The sequence below is a fragment of the Ranitomeya variabilis genome, chromosome 1, assembly GCF_051348905.1.
Source record: "Ranitomeya variabilis isolate aRanVar5 chromosome 1, aRanVar5.hap1, whole genome shotgun sequence".
NCBI lineage: Eukaryota > Metazoa > Chordata > Amphibia > Anura > Dendrobatidae > Ranitomeya > Ranitomeya variabilis.
Window position 1 is genome coordinate 517,714,137 of NC_135232.1, and position 22,348 is coordinate 517,736,484.

The following is a 22,348-nucleotide window of genomic DNA, read 5'->3' on the forward strand; positions in this document are numbered from 1 at the left end:
AGTGGGGCCCTAGGCAAAGTTTAAAATGGGGCCCCAAATGCTAACATATTGCACATCACACAAAAGCATTTCGGTTGTATTTACATGCGCTGATCTCAGGCCGCTAAATGAGTTTGATTGACAATACTGAAGTTGTTCAACGCTTGTTTCCCGGCCTCTTTCCACCAGCTGAGGAATAATGATGGGACAGAACGATCACTAATAGATCACCATACAGTATCATGTTATCAACAGCACATCTACAGTTTACACCGGCATTTTACTTGTTTAGTAAAATACACCGCATAGTCCTCCATATATTATAATGTGCACCACAGTCCTCCATATAGTATAATACACTCCCTATAGTCCTCCATATATTAAAATACACTGCTCAGTCCTCCATAGCATAATACACTCCTAATAGTGCTCCATATAGTATAATGCACCGCCATAGTCATCCATGTAGTACAATCCACTTCCCATAGTATAATGCACCCCATAGTTCTTCATAAAGTATAACGTATTCCCCATAGTCCTCAATACAGTATAATGCAGCCCACATATAGTATAATGCAGCAACCCCAGAGTATAATGCAGCCACCCCTTTGAATATAATGCAGCCCCCCTCATAGTTTAATGCAGCCCCCTCATAGAGTATGATGCAATCACCCCTCAAAGAACATAAATATAATACAGCCCCCCATAGAATATAATGTAGCCCCGAATAGAATATAATACAGCCCACCTCCCCACAGAATATAATGCAGCCCCATTAAAGATTATGATGCAATCATCCCTCATAAAATTTAATGCAGCCCCCCATAGAATATAATACAGCCCACTTCCCCATAATATATAATGTAGCCCCCATAGAATATAATGCAGCCCCCCATAGTATATAACACTCTCTCCCATAGAATATAATATACCCCCCATAGTATATAACACAGCCTCCCCCATAGAATATAATATACCCCCACAATAGTATATAACACAGCCACATAGTATATAACCTGGCCTCCCCCATGGAATATGATATACCCCCATAGTATATAGCACAACCCGCATAGTATATAGCACAACCCACATAGCATATAGCACAACCCGCATAGCAGATAACAGAGCCCACATATTAGTATACAGCGCAGCCCACACAGTAGTATACAGCACAGCCCACACAGTAGTATACAGCACAGCCCACACAGTAGTATACAGCACAGCCCACGTAGTAGTATACAGCACAGCTGACGTAGCAGTATACAGCACAGCCCACATAGCAGTATACAGTACAGCCCACATAGCAGTGTACAGCACAGCCAACGTAGCAATATACAGCACAGCCCATCTAGTAGTATACAGCACAGCCCACGTAGTAGTATACAGCACAGCCCACACAGTAGTATATAGCACAGCCCACATAGTAGTATATAACACAGCCCACATAGTAGTATATAGCACAGCCCACATAGTAGTATATAGCACAGCCCACATAGTAGTATACAGCACAGCCCAAACAGTAGTATGCAGCACAGCCCACACAGTAGTATACAGCACAGCCCACACAGTAGTATACAGCACAGCCCACACAGTACTATACAGCACAGCCCACGTAGTAGTATACAGCACAGCCGACGTAGCAGTATACAGCACAGCCCACATAGCAGTATACAGCACAGCCCACGTAGCAGTATACAGCACAGCCCATGTAGCAGTATACAGCACAGCCCATCTAGTAGTATACAGCACAGCCCACGTAGTAGTATACAGCACAGCCCACACAGTAGTATATAGCACAGCCCACATAGTAGTATATAGCACAGCCCACATAGTAGTATATAGCACAGCCCACATAGTAGTATACAGCACAGCCCAAACAGTAGTATACAGCACAGCCCACACAGTAGTATACAGCACAGCCCACACAGTAGTATACAGCACTGCCCACACAGTAGTATACAGCACAGCCCACGTAGTAGTATACAGCACAGCTGACATAGCAGTATACAGCACAGCCCACATAGCAGTATACAGTACAGACCACGTAGCAGTATACAGCACAGCCCACGTAGCAGTAAACAGCACAGCCCACGTAGCAGTATACAGCACAGCCCACGTAGTAGTATACAGCACAGCCCACGTAGTAGTATACAGCACAGCCCACACAGTAGTATATAGCACAGCCCACATAGTAGTATATAACACAGCCCACATAGTAGTATATAGCACAGCCCACATAGTAGTATATAGCACAGCCCACATAGTAGTATATAGCACAGCCCATATAGTAGTATACAACACAGCCCACATAGTAGTATATAGCACAGCCCACATAGCAGTATACAGCACAACCCACATAGTAGTATACAGCACAGCCCACACTGTAGTATATAGCACAGCTGACAGTAGTATATAGCACAGCCCACATAGTAGTATACAGCACAGCCTGCATCTCTCCTCCCCCGAGAATGGCCCCACAGTCCAGTAAAAAAAAAATCACTCCTCACCTCTCCTCGTGCCCGCGTTGCTCCCTGCTCCTGTCTCGGACACAGTGAGTGCACGCACACCCACAGTGTCAGAGACAGAGCTGGGAATGATGGGAGAGGGAGCGACAGCAGACGCTCTCTCCTCCATCATTGCATTCAACTGTACTGCGCCGGTATAGTTGAATGCGGCAGCGACGGCGCTGGTGGGGGGGTGAGTCAGCGCGCAGCGGCCCACTACTGGCACCGGCCCTTCTGGCATTTGCCAGAACTGTCCGATGGCCAGTCCGGCCCTGACTGCAGCCCTCCACCAGTTGGACCTTTATGGCAGAGTGGCCCGATAGAAGCCTCTCCTCAGTGCAAGACATATGAAAGCCCGCAAAGTTTGCTAAAAAAACACATGACGAACTCCCAGACTATGAGAAATAAGATTCTCTGGTCTGATGAAACAAAGATAGACCTTTTGGGTGATAATTCTAATCGGTATGTGTGGAGAAAACCAGGCACTGCTCATTGCCTGCCTAATATAATCCCAACAGTGAAACATGGTGGTGGCAGCATCATGCTTTCGGAGCGTTTTTCAGCTGCAGGGACTGGTTTTCATTGAAGGAAACATGAATGCAGACAGAGGTATCTTGGATGAAAACCTCTTCCAGAGTGCTCTGAAGCTCAGACTTGGCCGAAGGTTCACCTCCCACAAAGACAATGACCCTAAGCACACAGCTAAAATAACAAATTTCTGGCGTCAGAACAACTCTGTGACCATTCTTACCTGGCCCAGCCAGAACCCTGACCTAAACCCAATTGAGCATCTCTGGAGAGACCTGAAAATGGTTGTCTACCAAAAGTTTTGAATATTTATGACCATGTGATATTTCAGTTTTTCTTTTTTTCTTTTTATATTAAATTTGCAAACATTTGTACAACTTTTTTGAATTTACCAAATGGCTGCAATGAAACAAATTGTGAAAAGTCTAAAGGGGTATGAACACTTTCAGTACCCACTGTGTGTATGGTGTATGTATGTACAGTATGTGTGTGTGTGTGTGTGTGTATATATATATATATATATATATATATATATATATATATATATATATATATATATATACGGTATATATATATATATTTATATTTTAGTTGTGCTCAAAAGTTTACATATCCTAGCAGAATTTTTGCTTTGTTGGCCTTTTTTCAGAGAATGTGAATGACAAGAACAAAACTTTTTCTCCACTCATGGTTAGTGGTTGGGTGAGCCATTTGTTGCAACTAATGTGTTTGCTCTTTTAAAATCATAACGACAACCAAAAACATCCAAATGACTCTGATCAATAGTTGACATACCCTGATTATTTTGGTCTGATAACATGCACAGAAGTTGACCCAAATGGGTTTGAATGGCTACTAAAGGTAACATCTTCACCTGTAACCTGTTTGCTTGTAATCAGTGTGTATACATAAAAGCTGAGTGAGTTTCTCTTGCATCTTTCATCCAGCCACTGACATTTCTGGATTGTGAGTCATGGGGAAAGCAAAAGAATTGTCAACGGATTTGCGGGAAAAGGTAGTTGAACTGTATAAAACAGGAAAGGGATACAAAAAGATATACAAGGAATTGATAATGCCAGTCAGCAGAGTTCAAACTGTGATTAACAAATGGAAAATCATAGGCTCTGTAAAAACAAAACCACGGTCAGGTAGACCAACAAAAATGTCGTCCACAACTGCCAGGAAAATTGTTTGGGATGCAAAGAAAAACCCACAAATAACATCCGCTGAAATACAGGACTATCTGACAACTAGCGGAGTGGCTGTTTCAAGATGCACAATAAGGGGGCACTTGAAGAAAAATGGGCTGCATGGTCAAGTCGCCAGAAGAAAGCCATTACTGCGCAAATGCCACAAAGTATCTCACCTACAGTATGCAAAACAGCACAGAGACAAACTTCAAAACTTCTGAAACAAGGTAATTTGAAGTGATGAGACCAAAATTTAACTTTTTTGTTGTGAATTCTGCTTTTGGGCTCCCTCCGGTGGTTGTAAGTGGTAGCGCTGCTGTCTCTGAATCGCAGCATTTATCAGGTGTGTTCACTTTGTGCAAATCTGACTGGGCTATTTAGTCTTGCTTCTCCCTTTAGTCAGTGCCAGTTGTCCATTGTTCCTGGAGGATTCACATCTCTGCCTGGTCTCTCCTGCTTTGCAGTTCTTTTCAACAAAGATAAGTTCTGGCCTTGATTTTTTGCTGTCCACATGCTGTGGCCTTATTATTCAGTTATTTTCCATGTTTTTTGTCTTGTCCAGCTTGGTCTGTATAAGGATTTGTTTGGCCAAGCTGGTATCTCTGGAGATGCAGATATACCCTCCATGTCTTTAGTTAGCTGTGGAGTTTTTGTATTTTCTGTGGTGGATATTTTCTAGTGTTTTAATACTGACCGCATAGTACTCTGTCCTATCCTTTCTATTTAGCTAGAATTGGCCTCCTTTGCTAAATTCTGATTTCAGTCTGTGTATGTTTTTTCCCTCTCCTCTCACAGTCAATATTTGTGGGGGGCTGCCTATCCTTTGGGAATTTTCTCTGAGGCAAGATAGTTTTCCCTTTTCTATCTCTAGGGGTAATTAGTCCTCCGGCTGTCGAGATGTCCAGGGAGTGCTAGGTACATTCCACGGCTACTTCTAGTTGTGGTGTTAAGTTCAGGGTCTGCGGTCAGTACAGGTACCACCTTCTCCAGAGTACGTCTAATGCTGCTCCTAGGCCACCAGATCATAACAGTACAACTGGCCAACAATGAGTTAGCCGCATCTCAGAAGAAGGGAAGGAAAGTGCTGAGCCATTTTTTTTTCTGTAGTCTGTTGTGTTTTTTTTTTTTTCTTCCCTCTTTACTTCTGGGTGGCTCAGGAGTTCGGCGCTGGTATGGATGTTCAGGGATTGGCTTCTCGTGTGGATCAACTTGCTGCTAGAGTACAGGGTATTTCCGATTATATCGTTCAGACTCCGGTTTTAGAGCCTAGAATTCCAACTCCTGATTTGTTTTTTGGGGATAGGTCCAAATTTCTGAGCTTTAAAAATAACTGTAAACTGTTTTTTGCTCTGAAACCCCGTTCCTCTGGTGATCCCATCCAGCAGGTTAAAATTGTTATATCTTTGCTGCGTGGTGACCCCCAGGATTGGGCATTTGCCCTGGAACCTGGAAATCCGGCGCTGCTTAATGTAGACACCTTTTTACAGGCGCTTGGGTTATTGTATGACGAACCTAATTCAGTGGATCATGCTGAGAAGACCTTGTTGGCCCTGTCTCAGGGTCAAGAAGCGGCAGAATCATATTGCCAGAAGTTTAGAAAATGGTCTGTACTGACTAAATGGAATGAGGATGCCTTGGCGGCAATCTTCAGAAAGGGTCTTTCTGAATTCGTTAAAGATGTTATGGTGGGGTTCCCCACGCCTGCTGGTCTGAGTGATTCTATGCCTCTGGCCATTCAGATTGATCGGCGCTTGCGCGAGCGCAGAGTTGTGCACACTATGGCATTGTCTTCCGAGCGGAGTCCTGAGCCTATGCAGTGTGATAGGATTGTGTCTAGAGCTGAACGACAAGGATTCAGACGTCAGAATAGGTTGTTTTTTTACTGCGGCGATTCTGCTCATGTTATTTCTGATAGCCCTAAGCGTACCAAGAGAATCGCTAGTTCTGTTACCATCAGTACTGTACAACCTAAATTTCTGTTATCTGTGACCCTGATCTGCTCATTATCGTCATTTTCTGTCATGGCATTTGTGGATTCAGGCGCTGCTCTAAACTTAATGGACTTAGAATTTGCCAGACGTGGTTTCCCCTTGCAGCCTTTGCAGAGTCTTATTCCTTTGAGGGGCATTGATGCTACACCGTTGGCTAAAAATAAGCCTCAGTTTTGGACACAGCTGACTATGTGCATGGCGCCAGCCCATCAGGAAGATTGTCGTTTTCTGGTGTTGCATAATTTGCATGATGCTATTGTGCTGGGTTTCCCATGGTTACAGGTGCATAATCCGGTATTAGATTGGAAATCTATGTCTGTGACTAGTTGGGGTTGTCAGGGGGTTCATGGTGACGTTCCTTTGATGTCAATTGCCTCCTCCCCCTCTTCTGAAATTCCTGAGTTTTTGTCAGATTTCCAGGAAGTATTCAATGAGCCCAAGTCCAGTTCCCTTCCACCGCATAGGGACTGTGATTGTGCTATTGACTTGATTCCAGGCTGTAAGTTCCCTAAGGGCCGACTTTTCAACCTGTCTGTGCCAGAACATACCGCCATGCGGAGCTATGTTAAGGAGTCCTTGGAGAAGGGGCATATTCGGCCATCTTCTTCACCATTGGGAGCAGGTTTTTTTTTGTTGCCAAAAAAGATGGCTCCTAGAGACCCTGCATTGATTATCGCCTCTTGAATAAGATCACGGTCAAATTCCAATACCCTTTGCCTTTGCTTTCTGATCTGTTTGCTAGGATTAAGAGGGCTAGTTGGTTTACTAAGACTGACCTTCGAGGGGCATATAATCTTGTTCGTATTAAGCAGGGTGACGAATGGAAAACTGCGTTTAATACGCCCGAAGGCCATTTTGAATACCTTGTGATGCCATTCGGGCTCTCTAATTCTCCATCTGTGTTTTAGTCCTTCATGCATGATATATTTTGGAATTATCTTGATAAGTTCATGATTGTATATTTGGATGATATTTTGATTTTTTCAGATGATTGGGAGTCTCATGTGAAACAAGTCATGATAGTATTTCAGATCCTTCGTGATAATGCCTTGTTTGTGAAGGGGTCTAAGTGCCTCTTTGGAGTACAGAAGATTTCTTTTTTGGGCTTCATTTTTTCTCCCTCATCTATAGAAATGGATCCGGTTAAGGTTCAGGCCATTCATGATTGGATCCAGCCCACATCCGTGAAGAGCCTTCAGAAATTTTTGGGCTTTGCTAATTTTTATCGCCATTTCATTGCCAACTTCTCCAGTGTGGTTAAACCCCTGACCGATTTGACGAAGAAAGGCGCTGATGTGACGAATTGGTCCTCTGAGGCTGTTTCTGCCTTTCAGGAGCTTAAACGCCGATTTACTTCTGCCCCTGTGTTGCGTCAGCCGGATGTTTCTCTTCCTTTTCAGATTGAGGTTGAAGCTTCTGAGATTGGGGCAGGGGCCGTTTTGTCTCAGAGGAATTCTGATGGTTCCTTGATGAAACCATGTGCCTTCTTTTCTCGAAAGTTTTCGCCTGCGGAATGCAATTATGATGTCGGCTATCATGAGTTGTTGGCTATGAAGTGGGCATTTGAGGAGTGGCGACATTGGCTTGAGGGGGCCAAGCACCGTATTGTGGTCTTGGCCGATCATAAGAATCTGATTTATCTTGAGTCTGCCAAACGGCTGAATCCTAGACAGGCCCGATGGTCCCTGTTTTTCTCCCGTTTTGATTTTGTGGTCTCGTATCTTCCGCGTTCTAAGAATGTTAAGGCTGATGCCCTCTCTAGGAGCTTTTTGCCTGATTCTCCTGGGGTCCTTGAGCCGGTCGGTATTCTGAAGGAAGGGGTGATTCTTTCTGCCATCTCCCCTGATTTACGACGGGTTCTTCAGGAATTTCAGGCTGATAAACCTGACTGCTGTCCAGTGGGGAAATTGTTTGTTCCTGACAGATGGACTAGTAAAGTGATTTCGGAGGTTCATTGTTCTGTGTTAACTGGTCATCCGGGGATTTTTGGTACCAGAGATTTGGTTGGTAGGTCCTTTTGGTGGCCTTCTTTGTCACGGGATGTGCGTTCTTTTGTGCAGTCCTGTGGGACTTGTGCGCGGGCCAAGCCTTGCTGTTCCCGCGCTAGTGGGTTGCTTTTGCCTTTGCCGGTCCCTGAGAGGCCTTGGACGCATATTTCTATGGATTTTATTTCGGATCTCGGTTTCCCAGAGGATGTCAGTTATCTGGGTGGTTTGTGACCGGTTTTCTAAGATGGTTCATTTGGTACCTTTGCCTAAGTTGCCTTCCTCTTCTGATTTGGTTCCGTTGTTTTTTCAGCATGTGGTTCGTTTGCATGGCATTCCGGAGAATATTGTGTCCGATAGAGGTTCCCAGTTTGTTTCTAGGTTTTGGCGGGCCTTTTGTGCTAGGCTGGGCATTGATTTGTCTTTTTCTTCCGCATTTCATCCTCAGACAAATGGCCAAACCGAGCGAACTAATCAGACTTTGGAAACTTATTTGAGATGCTTTGTGTCTGCTGATCAGGATGATTGGGTGGCTTTCTTGCCATTGGCCGAGTTTGCCCTTAATAATCGGGCTAGTTCTGCTACCTTGGTTTCACCCTTCTTTTGTAACTCTGGTTTTCATCCTCGATTTCTTCGGGGCAGGTTGAGCCTTCTGATTGTCCTGGGGTGGACTCTGTGGTTGACAGGTTGCAGCAAATTTGGGCTCATGTTGTTGACAATTTGGTGTTGTCTCAGGAGGGGGCTCAGCGTTTTGCTAACCTTCGTCGGTGTGTTGGTTCCCGGCTTCGGGTTGGGGATTTGGTCTGGTTGTCTTCCCGTCATGTCCCTATGAAGGTTTCTTCCCCTAAGTTTAAGCCTCGGTTTATTGGCCCTTATAGGATTTCTGAGATTATCAATCCAGTGTCTTTTCGTTTGGCCCTTCCAGCCTCTTTTTCCATCCATAATGTTTTTCATAGATCTTTATTGCGGAAATATGTGGTGCCCGTTGTTCCCTCTGTTGATCCTCCTGCCCCGGTGTTGATTGATGGGGAGTTGGAGTATGTGGTTGAGAAGATTTTGGATTCTCGTTTTTCGAGGCGGAAGCTTCAGTATCTTGTCAAATGGAAGGGTTATGGCCAGGAGTATAATTCTTGGGTTGTTGCCTCCGATGTTCATGCTGATGATTTGGTTCGTGCCTTTCATTTGGCTCGTCCGGATCGGCCTGGGGGCTCTGGTGAGGGTTCGGTGACCCCTCCTCAAGGGGGGGGTACTGTTGTGAATTCTGCTCTTGGGCTCCCTCCGGTGGTTGTAAGTGGTAGCGCTGCTGTCTCTGAATCGCAGCATTTATCAGGTGTGTTCACTTTCTGCAAATCTGACTGGGCTATTTAGTCTTGCTTCTCCCTTTAGTCAGTGCCAGTTGTCCATTGTTCCTGGAGGATTCACATCTCTGCCTGGTCTCTCCTGCTTTGCAGTTCTTTTCAACAAAGATAAGTTCTGGCCTTGATTTTTTGCTGTCCACATGCTGTGGCCTTATTGTTCAGTTATTTTCCATGTTTTTTGTCTTGTCCAGCTTGGTCTGTATAAGGATTTGTTTGGCCAAGCTGGTATCTCTGGAGATGCAGATATACCCTCCATGTCTTTAGTTAGCTGTGGAGTTTTTGTATTTTCTGTGGTGGATATTTTCTAGTGTTTTAATACTGACCGCATAGTACTCTGTCCTATCCTTTCTATTTAGCTAGAATTGGCCTCCTTTGCTAAATTCTGATTTCAGTCTGTGTATGTTTTTTCCCTCTCCTCTCACAGTCAATATTTGTGGGGGGCTGCCTATCCTTTGGGAATTTTCTCTGAGGCAAGATAGTTTTCCCTTTTCTATCTCTAGGGGTAATTAGTCCTCTGGCTGTGTCGAGATGTCCAGGGAGTGCTAGGTACATTCCACGGCTACTTCTAGTTGCGGTGTTAAGTTCAGGGTCTGCGGTCAGTACAGGTACCACCTTCTCCAGAGTACGTCTAATGCTGCTCCTAGGCCACCAGATCATAACACTTTTTGGCCAAAACCATAAACGTTACATTTGACGAGAGGTCAGCAAGGCCTAGGATGAAAGGAACACCATCCCTACTATAAAGCACAGAGGTGGATTGCTGATGTTTTGGGGATGTGCTAGCTACAAAGGAACAGGAAACTTGGTCAAAGTTGAAGGAAAGATGAATGCAGCACGTTGTCAGCAAATACTGGAGGCAAATTTGCACTTATCAGCCCAGAAGCTGCTCATGGAACGTACTTGAATGTTCTAACATGACAATGATTCAAGTCACAAGGCCAAGTCGACCAGTCTTTGGCTACAGCTGAACAAAGTGAAGGTTCTGGAGTGGCCATCTCAGTCTCCTGACCTCAATATGATTGAGCCACTCTGGGGAGATCTGAAGCACACGGTTCATGCTAGACAGCCCACTAATTTATAGGAAATGGAGGCTTTTTGCCAAGAAGAGTGGGCAGTTTTACCATCTGAGAAAATAAAGAACCTCATCCATGACTACCACAAAAAACTTCAAGCTGTCATTGATGTTAGAGGCAATACACTGTATTAAGAAATGGGGTATGTGAACTTTTGACCAGGGTCATTTGTATGTTTTGGGTTGTCATTAAGATTTAAAAATAGAAAACATAGTAGTTTGACAATAAATGGTTTCACCCAACCACTTACCATGGGTGGAGAAAAAGCTTTGGTGTTATCTTTCACAGTCTCTGAAAAGAAGCCAAGAAAGCAAAAATTCTGCAGGGGTATGTAAATTTTTGAGCACAACTGTATGTGTGTATGTGTGTGTATATATATATATATATATATATATATATATATACAGTATATATATATACCGTATATACTCGAGTATAAGCCGAGATTTTCAGCCCAAATTTTTGGGCTGAAAGTGCCCCTCTCGGCTTATACTCGAGTCATAATCGGTGGTGGGGTCGGCGGGTGAGGACTGTCATATACTCACCTAGTTCTGGCGTTGCTGTCGCTCCCCTTGCCCGTCCCACGGTCTCCGGGTGCCGCAGCCTCTTCCCCTGAGCGGTCACGTGGGACCGCTCATTAGAGAAATGAATAGGCTGCTCCACCTCCCATAGGGGCGGAGCCGCATAATTCATTCCTCTAATGATGGTGCCGGTGACCGCTGATAGAGGAAGAGGCTGCGGCACCGAAGACCAGCTGTCCGGGGGAAGGAGCGGGACGCCGGGAGCAGGTAAGTATTACATATTCACCTGTCCTCGTTCCACACGCCGGGCGTCGCGCCATCTTCCCGGCATCTCTCCGCACTGACTGTGCAGGTCAGAGGGCGCGATGACGCATATAGTGTGCGCGGCGCCCTCTGCCTGATCAGTCAGTGCGGAGAGACGCCGGGACGGGACGCTGAGGAGCTGCAAGCAAGAGAGGTGAGTATGTCGGTTTTTTTTTTTATTGCAGCAGCAGCAATGGCACAGATTTATGTGGAGTATCTATGGGGCAACGGTGCAGAGCACTATATGGCACAGCTATGGGGCAACGGTGCAGAGCACTATATTGCACAGCTATGGGGCAACGGTGCAGAGCATCATATGTATGGCACAGCTATGGGGCAACGGTGCAGAGCACTATATGGCACAGCTATGGGGCAACGGTGCAGAGCACTATATATATGGCACTGCTATGGGGCAACGGTGCAGAGCACTATATGGCACAGCTATGGGGCAACGGTGCAGAGCATTATATATATGGCACAGCTATGGGGCAACGGTGCAAAGCACTATATGGCACAGCTATGGGGCAACGGGGCAGAGCACTATATATATGGCACTGCTATGGGGCAACGGTGCAGAGCACTATATGGCACAGCTATGGGGCAACGGTGCAGAGCATTATATATATGGCACAGCTATGGGGCAACGGTGCAGAGCACTATATGGCACAGCTATGGGGCAACGGTGCAGAGCACTATATATATGGCACAGCTATCTATGGGGCAACGGTGCAGAGCATTGTATATATGGCACAGCTTTATGTGGAGTATCTATGGGGCAACGGTGCAGAGCACTATATGGCACAGCTATGGGGCAACGGTGCAGAGCACTATATGGCACAGCTATGGGGCAACGATGCAGAGCACTATATATATGGCACAGCTATCTATGGGGCAACGGTGCAGAGCATTGTATATATGGCACAGCTTTATGTGGAGTATCTATGGGGCAACGGTGCAGAGCATTGTATATATGGCACAGCTTTATGTGGAGCATCTATGGGGCCATAATGAACGGTGCAGAGCATTATATATGGCACAGCTTTATGTGGAGCATCTATGGGGCCATAATGAACGGTGCAGAGCATTATATGTGGCACAGCTTTATGTGGAGCATCTATGGGGCCATAATGAACGGTGCAGAGCATTATATGTGGCACAGCTTTATGTGGAGCATCTATGGGGCCATAATGAACGGTGCAGGGCATTGTATGTGGCACAGCTTTATGTGGAGCATCTATGGGGCCATACTGAACGGTATGGAGTATCTATTTTTAATTTTGAAATTCACCGGTACCTGCTGCATTTTCCACCCTAGGCTTATACTCGAGTCAATACGTTTTCCCAGTTTTTTGTGGCAAAATTAGGGGGGTCGGCTTATACTCGGGTCGGCTTATACTCGAGTATATACGGTATATATATATATATGTATATATATATATATATATAATCAACATGATCAGTTTTTAAATTCCTCTCTTTTTTAAGCTGCTCTAGTTTAAGCTGCTCTTGTTTAATGACTTACAATTGTAGCATGCATGTTGTCAGGCATATATAACTCTTATTAGTGACTATAAGACTGGTCACTTGCATCTCTGGAAAATAGAATGCCACTCAAGAGGGAGGTGCTGATTTCTGCTAGCTCGTTCTGTCCTTACAATGCGCACAGTGACAGTGCGCTCTATTGTCGGCTTCACTTCTCATCCGAGCCAGCAAAACACCACATTGTCACTGTGCACTGAGAAAAATATTGCACAATGACAAGATCCTACTGAGCATCCTTTGGAATTGACAACTGACACATGCTAGGTAGAGCAGGGTCTAGCCCAGCCCCTGAAACAAATATCACTGATGATATTTCATTTCATGGAGGGGCACAGGCTGTTAGATAGATATAGTAAAGAAGGAACAATGGGGACTTTTTAATTAAACTATTCTAGATAAGAAATTAGATTATGAAATGAACCCCTTTACGACTAATGACGGACATAGCGCATCATGAGTGGGTGTCGGTTCCTGCACCATAAAGTGCTATGCCCATCATGACTTTAAACCTTCACTATGTGTAAACACAAAGTGACAGTTCAGTGCTGACAGCTGTAACTGACAGCTGAGCGGTAAGGGAAGAGTTGAGGGCACCCATGCCAGGGGTCCCTGTGACCGATCACGGCATTATCGCAAAACAGGTGCTGAAATATCAGCACCTCCCGCCATGCTAGCAGCCGAGCTCCTGCACTAACATCCAGGGACGGCGCCAGCACCACCCCTGGCTGTTTAGCCCCCTACATGCTGCGATTGTGAGTGATCGCAACATTTCGGAGGCAAGTAGAGGCAGGGAGCTCCCTCTGCATTAAGATCCTTACCATGAAGACCCAAGATCCTCATGATAACCCCTGGTCATCAAGCTATGGAAAGCTTCTTAACCCCTTAAGGACCAGAGGTATTTTTGGTTTTGCATTTTCATTTTTTGCTCCCCTTCTTCCCAGAGCCATAACTTTTTTATTTTTTTTGTCAAAAATGGCCATGTGAGATCTTGTTTTTTTGCAGAACCAGTTATACTTCTGAACACCATTGGTTTTAACATATCATGTACTGGAAAACAGATAAAAAATTCCAAGTGCGTAGAAATTGCAAAAAAAGTGCAATCCCACAGGTTTGTTTTTTTTACCATGTTCACTAAATGCTAAAACTGATTTGCCTTTATGACTCTACAGGTATGAGTTTACAGACATCAAACATGTTTAGGTTCTTTTTTATTTATGTGGTGAAAAAAAAAATTGCGCCATTTTCCGATACCCGTAGCGTCTCCATTTTTTGTGATCTCGGGTTGGGTGAGGGCTTATTTTTTGCATGCCAAGCTGACATTTTTAATGATACTATTTTGGTGCAGTGATCACAAAAATTAACCCGATCGTTAAACAGTGTAACGAGAAAAAAGTCAAAATGCCAGAATTACGTTTTTTAGGTCGCCGCAACATTGCATTAAAATGCAATAACGGGCGATCAAAATATCTTCAAGTGGGTCATGGCACCTGCTAATCATAACAGTAAAATCTGCACTATAATATGGCACTCCTATCCTTCTGAACTTTGCAATGTGCCTCAAAATTAGTTCCCGATTACATGCAGGGTATTGGAGCAATCATGAGAAATTTCTATTGGCCCTTATAAAAATAAAAAATTTGACACTAAAACATGTTAGCGGTAAAAATGCAATTATTCTTTCTTCACCACCCAATTGTATACATTTCTGTGAGGCACATGTGATGTCAACCTGCTCACTGCACCCCTAGATGAATTCATTGAGAGGTGTACTTTGTAAAATGACATCACCTAAGGGAGGTTCTGCTGTTCTGGCAACTTAGGAGTTCTGTCATTGTGACATGGCACCCTCAAACCATTCCAGCTAAATCTGAACTCCAATACAGCGTTTCTTCCCTTCTGAGCTTTGCACTGTGCCTCAAAAATGGTTTTCAACCACATATGGGGTATTGGCTTACTCCGGAGAAATTGAACAACAAATTTTGGGACCCATTTCCTTCTGTTACCCATGCAAAAATAAAAAAATTAGGGCTAAAAGAACATTTTTCTGGGAAAAGGCATTTTTTTTAATATTTTCACCGCTTTATGTTATAAACATCTATGATTCAAGGTGCTCACCACACATATAGATACATTCCTAGAGAGATCTAGTTTCCAAAATGGGTTCACTTATGGAGAGGTTTCCACTGTTTAGACACATCAGTGGCTCTCCAAACGTGGCAAGGCGTCCAGTGTTAATTTTAGTCATTTTTGCGGTCAAAAAGTAAAACGGTGCTTCTTCCCTTCAGAGCTTTGCCGTGCACCCAGACAGTAGGTTTCCCTCTTATAAGGGGTATCGGCTTAGTTAGCATAAATTGCACAACAAATTTTGGGGTCAATTTTCTCCTGTTACCCTTGTGAAAATAAAAAAGTTTGGGTCTAAAGTAAAATTTTGTAGAAAAAAGTTAAATGTTCATGTTTTCCTTCCACATTCCATTAATTCTTGTGAAGAACCTGAAGGGTTAATAAATGTATTGCAGGTGGTTTTGAGCACATTGAGGGGTGCAGTTTTTAGATTTGTGTCACTTTTGGGTATTTTCTGTCATATAGGCCCTTCAAAGTCACTTCAAATGTGATGTGGTCCCTAAAATAAATTGTTTTGCAAATTTTGTTGGAAAAATTAGAATTTGCTGGTCAACACTTAATTCCTACTAACTTCTAAGAAAAAAAGAAAACAAAATATGTTTCAAAAATTGTGCTGATGTAAAATATACATGAGGGAAATATTATTTATTAACTATTTTGTGTGACACGACTCTCTGGATTAAGGGCATAAAAATTAAAAGTTTGAAAATTGCAAAATTTTCCAAATTTACACCAAATTTTTATTTTTTACAAATAAACACAAGTCGTATTGAACAAATGTTACCACTATCATGAAGTACAGTATGTCACAAAAAAACAGTTTCAGAATCAACGAGATCTGTTGAAGTGTTCCAGAGATATTACCTCATAAATTGACACCCAGTCATTAACCTAAAAAGTTGCTTGATCCTTAAGGGGTTAAATAGACAGACATTTAGGTTTGTAATAAATTTTAGTTTTGGATGACCACTTTAAGTGTTCTTGGGAAAAGACCTGAAAATTGATGTTTAGAGTTAGGACTGATTTTTATATGCATATTCCTATTTTAAAGGCCTCTTCCTGAAGACACAGGAATGGATAATCTTGGATCCCCCACAGATGACATTACATCCTGTAAGTAACTAGCTAGGGCATAACAAAATTATTCAAATCATAATACACAAATAATCATACCTATTCCATCTTTTTATTTAGCTCCGCCAAGTACGCTTAACATCAGTGGATCTCATCGCAAGCGTAAAACACTAGTGGCTCCAGAGATTAATATCTCACTTGATCAGAGTGATGGATCAGTACTTTCTGATGACTTTCTAGATACGCCAGATGATCTGGACATCAATGTGGACGATATTGAGACTCCAGATGAAACAGATTCATTAGAGTTTTTAGGCAATGGAAATGAGTTGGAATGGGAAGGTAAGATTTTAAGAAGATCACATAGTTAAAGTGTGCTATTTAGGACTATCACTACCCTTAAGAATAATTTTTATGAATAAATCAATCACTGTTGGCACTGTGCATGGAACTGAAAATTGTGTTTAAAAGTAAAATGTCACTAATTTGATTACAATTCAAATTTTCAGCAGTCAGCAGTGTAAATTACAGAATCATAATTATAATAATAATAATTTTTATTTATATAGCGCCAACATATTCTGCAGCGCTTTACAACTTATAGAGGGGACTTGTACAGACAATAGACATTACAGCATAACAGAAATCACAGTTCAAAACAGATACCAGGAGGAATGAGGGCCCTGCTCGCAAGCTTACAAACTATGAGGAAAAAAAAAACTGATCAATGTACAATATGTTCCAGATTGAAACAGTTTCTCTAGTCCGGTGCTGCTGCAGCCTGGTGTCCAAGCAAGATGCTAATTGATATTGAGGGCAGACTGCATAACTGCTTTATCCATCTTATATTCTACTGTATATGCTGGCGGTGCTGAGTGTCTCCTAGTTATGAGATCACGTTGCACAGTCATTAGCAATTTAAAATGTATTTTTCACATATATAGTACATGCAGTGATCAAGGAAGGATCTAATGTATAGATGAATAAGCTGGTAAACCCGGATGGACAAACTTTGGACATACTGGTAAAACAATCTGTATCACCACCTAGAACTGGCGAGCTCTGTAAATATTGGGAACACCACAACAGGTTTTTTTACATTTATTATTATTAATATAATATCTCATCATAAGAGTTTTTTTTAGTAGAAATACATTCACGTATTATTTTTTCTATAGATGATACACCTGTTGCAAGCGCTAAAAATATGCCTGGAGACAGTGCCGACTTGTTTGGTGATGGAGCTGTGGAAGATGGTGGAACTACAAATGGACGCATGTGGAGGACAGTGATAATTGGGGAGCAGGAACATCGCATTGATCTGCAAATGATCAAACCATATATGAGAGTGGTTACACATGGAGGTGAGGTGTTACAGCTATTTCTTTTTAGGTTATATTTTCAGTGCTGTAAGTAGAAAAAAAATGTTTATTCAGCCTACAAAATGATGTATAGTATTTGGGCTCAATTTATTTCCCCCTCTTCTCTTGTTTTTCAGGATACTATGGTGAGGGTCTAAACGCCATCATTGTATTTGCTGCCTGTTGTCTACCGGACAGCAACTGTCCAGATTACCATTACATCATGGAGAATCTTTTTCTGTACGTGGAGTTGACATTGCTGCGATCATGTATAGAGAGTAGATTAACATAATCAACTACAACCAATGTCGTAGTTTATTATATAATCTATCTATTAGTATATGATTCTACTTGCTTCACAGTTCGCCACTTCCTGATAAATGAAATGCAAAAATCTACTCTGATCCCGATAAAATGCACAGACCTTGGTATCATCGAGCAGTTACATCAAAGTACATCATATGTCTGTCGTGACTCATTTTAAACAAACTACATTTAAAATTGTAAGAAAGTTTTTTTTCTCTCCATGACGTCCACCTGCGCACACCGTCCGTGATGCAGGTGCTTCTCACAAAATTAGAATGTCATCAAAAAGTTAATTTATTTCAGTTCTTCATTACAAATAGTGAAACTCATATATTAGATAATCATTACAAACAGAGTGATCTATTTCAAGTGTTTATTTCTGTTAATGTTGATGATTATGGCTTAAAGCCAGTGAAAACCCAAAAGTCATTATCTCAGTAAATGAGAATACTTTATAACACCAGAATTTAAAATCCGAAATGTTGGCCTACTGAAATGTATAAATTAACACAACAAGCCCCACTTAGCATAATTAAAGCAAAAGGAGGTCAGAGAGTATATTTAACCATAAAATCAAATGTATTAAATCTTTTAAATATTAAAAAATATATTCCAAATCAGAGTATCACTAACTAAGCAGGAATAATGTAAGCGGATAGTAAACATGAGTATAACCAAGGACTCAGAAAAAAATAATTTATATACTGTATATCAGAGCACAGTTCTTAAAGAGTTAAAATTTGTGCAAAGGGAAAGCAGCAATTGAAGGGTGCAAGATAAACACAAAAAGAATCCTAGTGAAATCCAACGTTTTACTCCAAGTGTCCAATAGAGGGTACTATGCTCAATTGAGAAGGAGATTTTAAGTTGAATGGTTTTGAGGCAATGATACTAAAGTGCTGAGGTGCTTACTGTGCAAAGAGGCAAAATGAAAAAGTTTATGTGCTTGGCTGTTACTTACACGGTTATTTAAGAAGTACCGAAGACCCCAACCTGCCTACTGAAATGTATATTCACTAAATGCACTCAGTACTTAATCTGGGCTCCTTTTGTATCAATTATTGCATCAATGTGGCGTGGCATGGAGGCGATCAGCCTGTGGCACTTCTGAGGTGATATGGAAGCACAGGTGGCTTTGATAGCAGCCTTCAGTTCATTTGCATTGTTGGGTCTTGTGTCTCTCATATTCTTCTTGACAATACTATGAGGTTAAGGTCAGGCGAGTTTGCTGACCAATCAAGCACAGTGATACTGTTGTTTTTAAACCAGGTATTGGTACTTTTGGCAGTGTGGACAGGTGCCAAGTCCTGTGGAGAATTAAATTTCCATCTTCAAAAAAGTTGTCGGCAGAGGGAAGCATGAAGTGCTCTAAAATTTCCTGGTAGATGGCTGCGCTGACTTTGGTCTTGATAAAGCACAGTAGACCTACTCCGGCAGATGACATGGCTCCCCAAACCATCACTGATTATGGAAACTTCACACTAGACATCAAGCAGCTTGGATTGTGTACCTCTCCACTCTTCTTCTAGACTCTGGGACCTTGATTTCCAAATGAAATGCAAAATTTACTTTCATCTGAAAACAGCACCTTGGACCACTGAGCAACAGTCCAGTTCTTTTTCTCCTTGGCCCAGGTAAGATGCTTCTGACATTGTCTATTGGTCACGAGTGGCTTGGCACAAGGAATGCGACACTTGTAGCCCATGTCCTGGATACGTCTGTGTATGGTGGCTCTTGAAGCAATGTCTCTAGCAGCAGTCCACTCCTTGTGAATCTCCCTCAAATTTTTGAATGGCCCTTTCTTAACAATCCTTTCAAGGCTACGGTTATCCCGGTTGCTTGTGCACCTTTTTCTATCACACTTTTTCCTTCCACTCAACTTTCCACTAATATGCTTGGACACAACACACTGTAAACAGCCAGCTTCTCTAGCAATGTCCTTTTGTGGCTTAACCTCCTTGTGGAGTGTGTCAATGACTGCCTTCTGGACATCTGTCAAGTCAGCAGTCTTCCCCAAAATTGTGGAGCCTACTGAAAAAAACTAAGGGACCTTTTTAACTGCTTAGGAAGCCTTTGCAGGTGTTTTTTGTTAATGATTCTAATTTACTGACATTTGGGTTTTCATTGGCTGTAAGCCATACTCATCAACATTAACAGACATAAACAATGAAATAGATCACTCTGTTTGTAATGACGCTATTTAATATACGAGTTTCACTTTCGGTATTGAAGAACTGAAATTGACTCTTTGATGATATTCAAATTTAGTGAGAAGCACCTGTATCTGTCACATTGAATGCCTTCACATCTTTAAAGGGAACTTGTCACTAGATTCATGCTGCCCAAACTATGATTGCAGATATGGTTTACACTGAAATGTTGCAGGCTGTTGGGGGACCATAATTGCGAGGCAAAAAATAAGAAAAAAATGTGGTGGCGCTGTGATGATGAAGATAAGGATGAGGAGATGTAGAAAAACAACAAACATTTATTAAAAGATCGTAACGTGTTACAAAAATCGATCTAATTTCTGCCTTAGGCTAGCATACAAAGAAGTACAGTGTATAAAACAATTTATAAAGGAAGCTGTGATTCAAGGATATTTCATGTCCCACCTACAGATGATTATCAAAACTCGAACATAAAATAGAACCACATATGAATAGTTTATACTGTAATCATAATACAAATAAGGAATATATAAGGAATATAAGACTTAATGGACAATCTCTAGATGAAAAAGTAAAAAATTGTGAAGGAAAAAAATAAATACTTCCGTAGCATTAGAAAAAGTATGCGGCACTCACCATTGCGTTCATAAAGAGAGTCCTTTATTCCATGAGACGGTTACAGGACATTAACTGTGGCGTGAGAGGTGCGGTGGCATTCAGAGAGAGAGTGGAGAGGATGACTGCCGTTTCGCGTGTCAACGCTTCAATACATTTTCCCTCAATTAAAATCTCTCAACTTTTTTTTTTGCAAAAAATGTAGTAAAAGATGCATTTCTGTCTTTTAATAAATGTTCATTGTTTTTCTACACCTTCTCATCCTTGTCTTTATCGTGACAGCACCCATCACAACTTTTTTTCTTATATTTTTCCTTGTAATTGTTTTAACTAACCATTTTGTCATCTTCATCAAGTGGAGCAACAGTCTATACAAGGAATACCACTTCACTACTACTCTTATCAACATTACGCCTGACCTGCACAACTCCACCAGGTGAGCAGATTGCGTCTACTCTACCCTTTTTCTTATCACCAGGACTTCTCCATGGAGTGCTCCTATTTTGTCTTCTTGTTCGGAACCATAGGGAGAGACCTGACTAGTCCAATGTAATCCCTGGCAGGCTTCTCCCATCCATGGTCCAGGCAATTGACAGGTCTCTCTTAGTGATGAGCGAATATACTCGTCACTCGAGATTTCCCGAGCATGCTCGGGTGTCCTCTGAGTATTTTTTAGTGCTCGGAGATTTAGTTTTCTTCCCGCAACTGAATGATTTACATCTGTTAGCCAGTATAAGTACATGTGGGGGTTGCTTGGTTGCTAGGGAATCCCCACATGTAATTAGGCTGGCTAACAGATGTAAATCATTCAGCTGTAGCGAAGAAGACTAAATCTTCGAGCACTAAAAAATACTCTGAGGACACCCGAGCGTGCTCAGGAAATCTCGAGTAACGAGTATATTCGCTCATCACTAGTCTCTCTATGTACACACATGGAAGAGATCCTGTCAAATAACTGAAGCTGGATGGAGAGAAGTAGTCCAGCCACTCAATCAGACTAGTCAGGTCTCTCTCTATAGTTCCCCACCGGCTGCGGCATTTGAGAGTAAAACATACTGTCACGAGAGTGTGTCACATCATGTTGTGACTCCTGGAGGACCTCGGATCAGAAGTTCACAATGTTTATTAGATCGCAGGTCCTCTTTAGGATCTGTTGGCCGTTTACCTTGAATTGGAGTGGATTTACTTTCATTCAGTGCTGAAAAGATTAAGGACCCTTTCTGTTCTGGCTGTGAACTTGAAGCATAAGTACTCAGCTACAGCACTTTGTGACCACTCCCTTTCACTATATAAACCCACTGCCGGCTTCATTCCTTGACGATTCTAGTTCATCTGTACTGACCTCTTTGAAGAAGCCTGTCTCTGGATAAGCTGATAAGCTGAGGTGTTTGTTACCATTGCAGCAGTGAGGTTTCCTGCTGGAGAAGCTAAGTAGTGTTATTTGTTATGTGTTTTCCCACAGTTTGCCATACCTTCCTCGTGTTGTCTTATTGTAGTAGTGGAACTAGTGTCCCGCTGGCTTACACACTAGACAGGGCCATTGAGGGCTTAGGCATGAAATCGTGCATGGGGGTAGGACCCGTTTAAGGAAAATAGGGAGTTCAGGGATCAGACTCAGGTTTATGTTAAGAAGTGACCCCTCTCCCTTGTCCCTATCACCAGGGTCCCCTTGTACATCTTCCCTTGTGTTGTGCCATACCATGGGCATCCTCTCTTGCCCCAGCAT

General features: G+C 42.5%; 1 protein-coding gene across 2 annotated transcripts in view; it reads left to right on the forward strand.

Moving 5' to 3' along the window:
- ATCAY (ATCAY kinesin light chain interacting caytaxin) overlaps positions 1-22,348 on the forward strand; it is a 336,717-nt gene that overhangs the window by 133,586 nt on the left and 180,783 nt on the right. For both annotated transcript variants that reach the window (XM_077253872.1, XM_077253882.1), the window contains exons 3-6: positions 16,147-16,208; positions 16,290-16,511; positions 17,348-17,533; positions 17,668-17,770. In XM_077253872.1, coding sequence (XP_077109987.1) covers positions 16,147-16,208; positions 16,290-16,511; positions 17,348-17,533; positions 17,668-17,770 — 573 coding nt within the window. The remainder of the gene's footprint in view (positions 1-16,146; positions 16,209-16,289; positions 16,512-17,347; positions 17,534-17,667; positions 17,771-22,348) is intronic.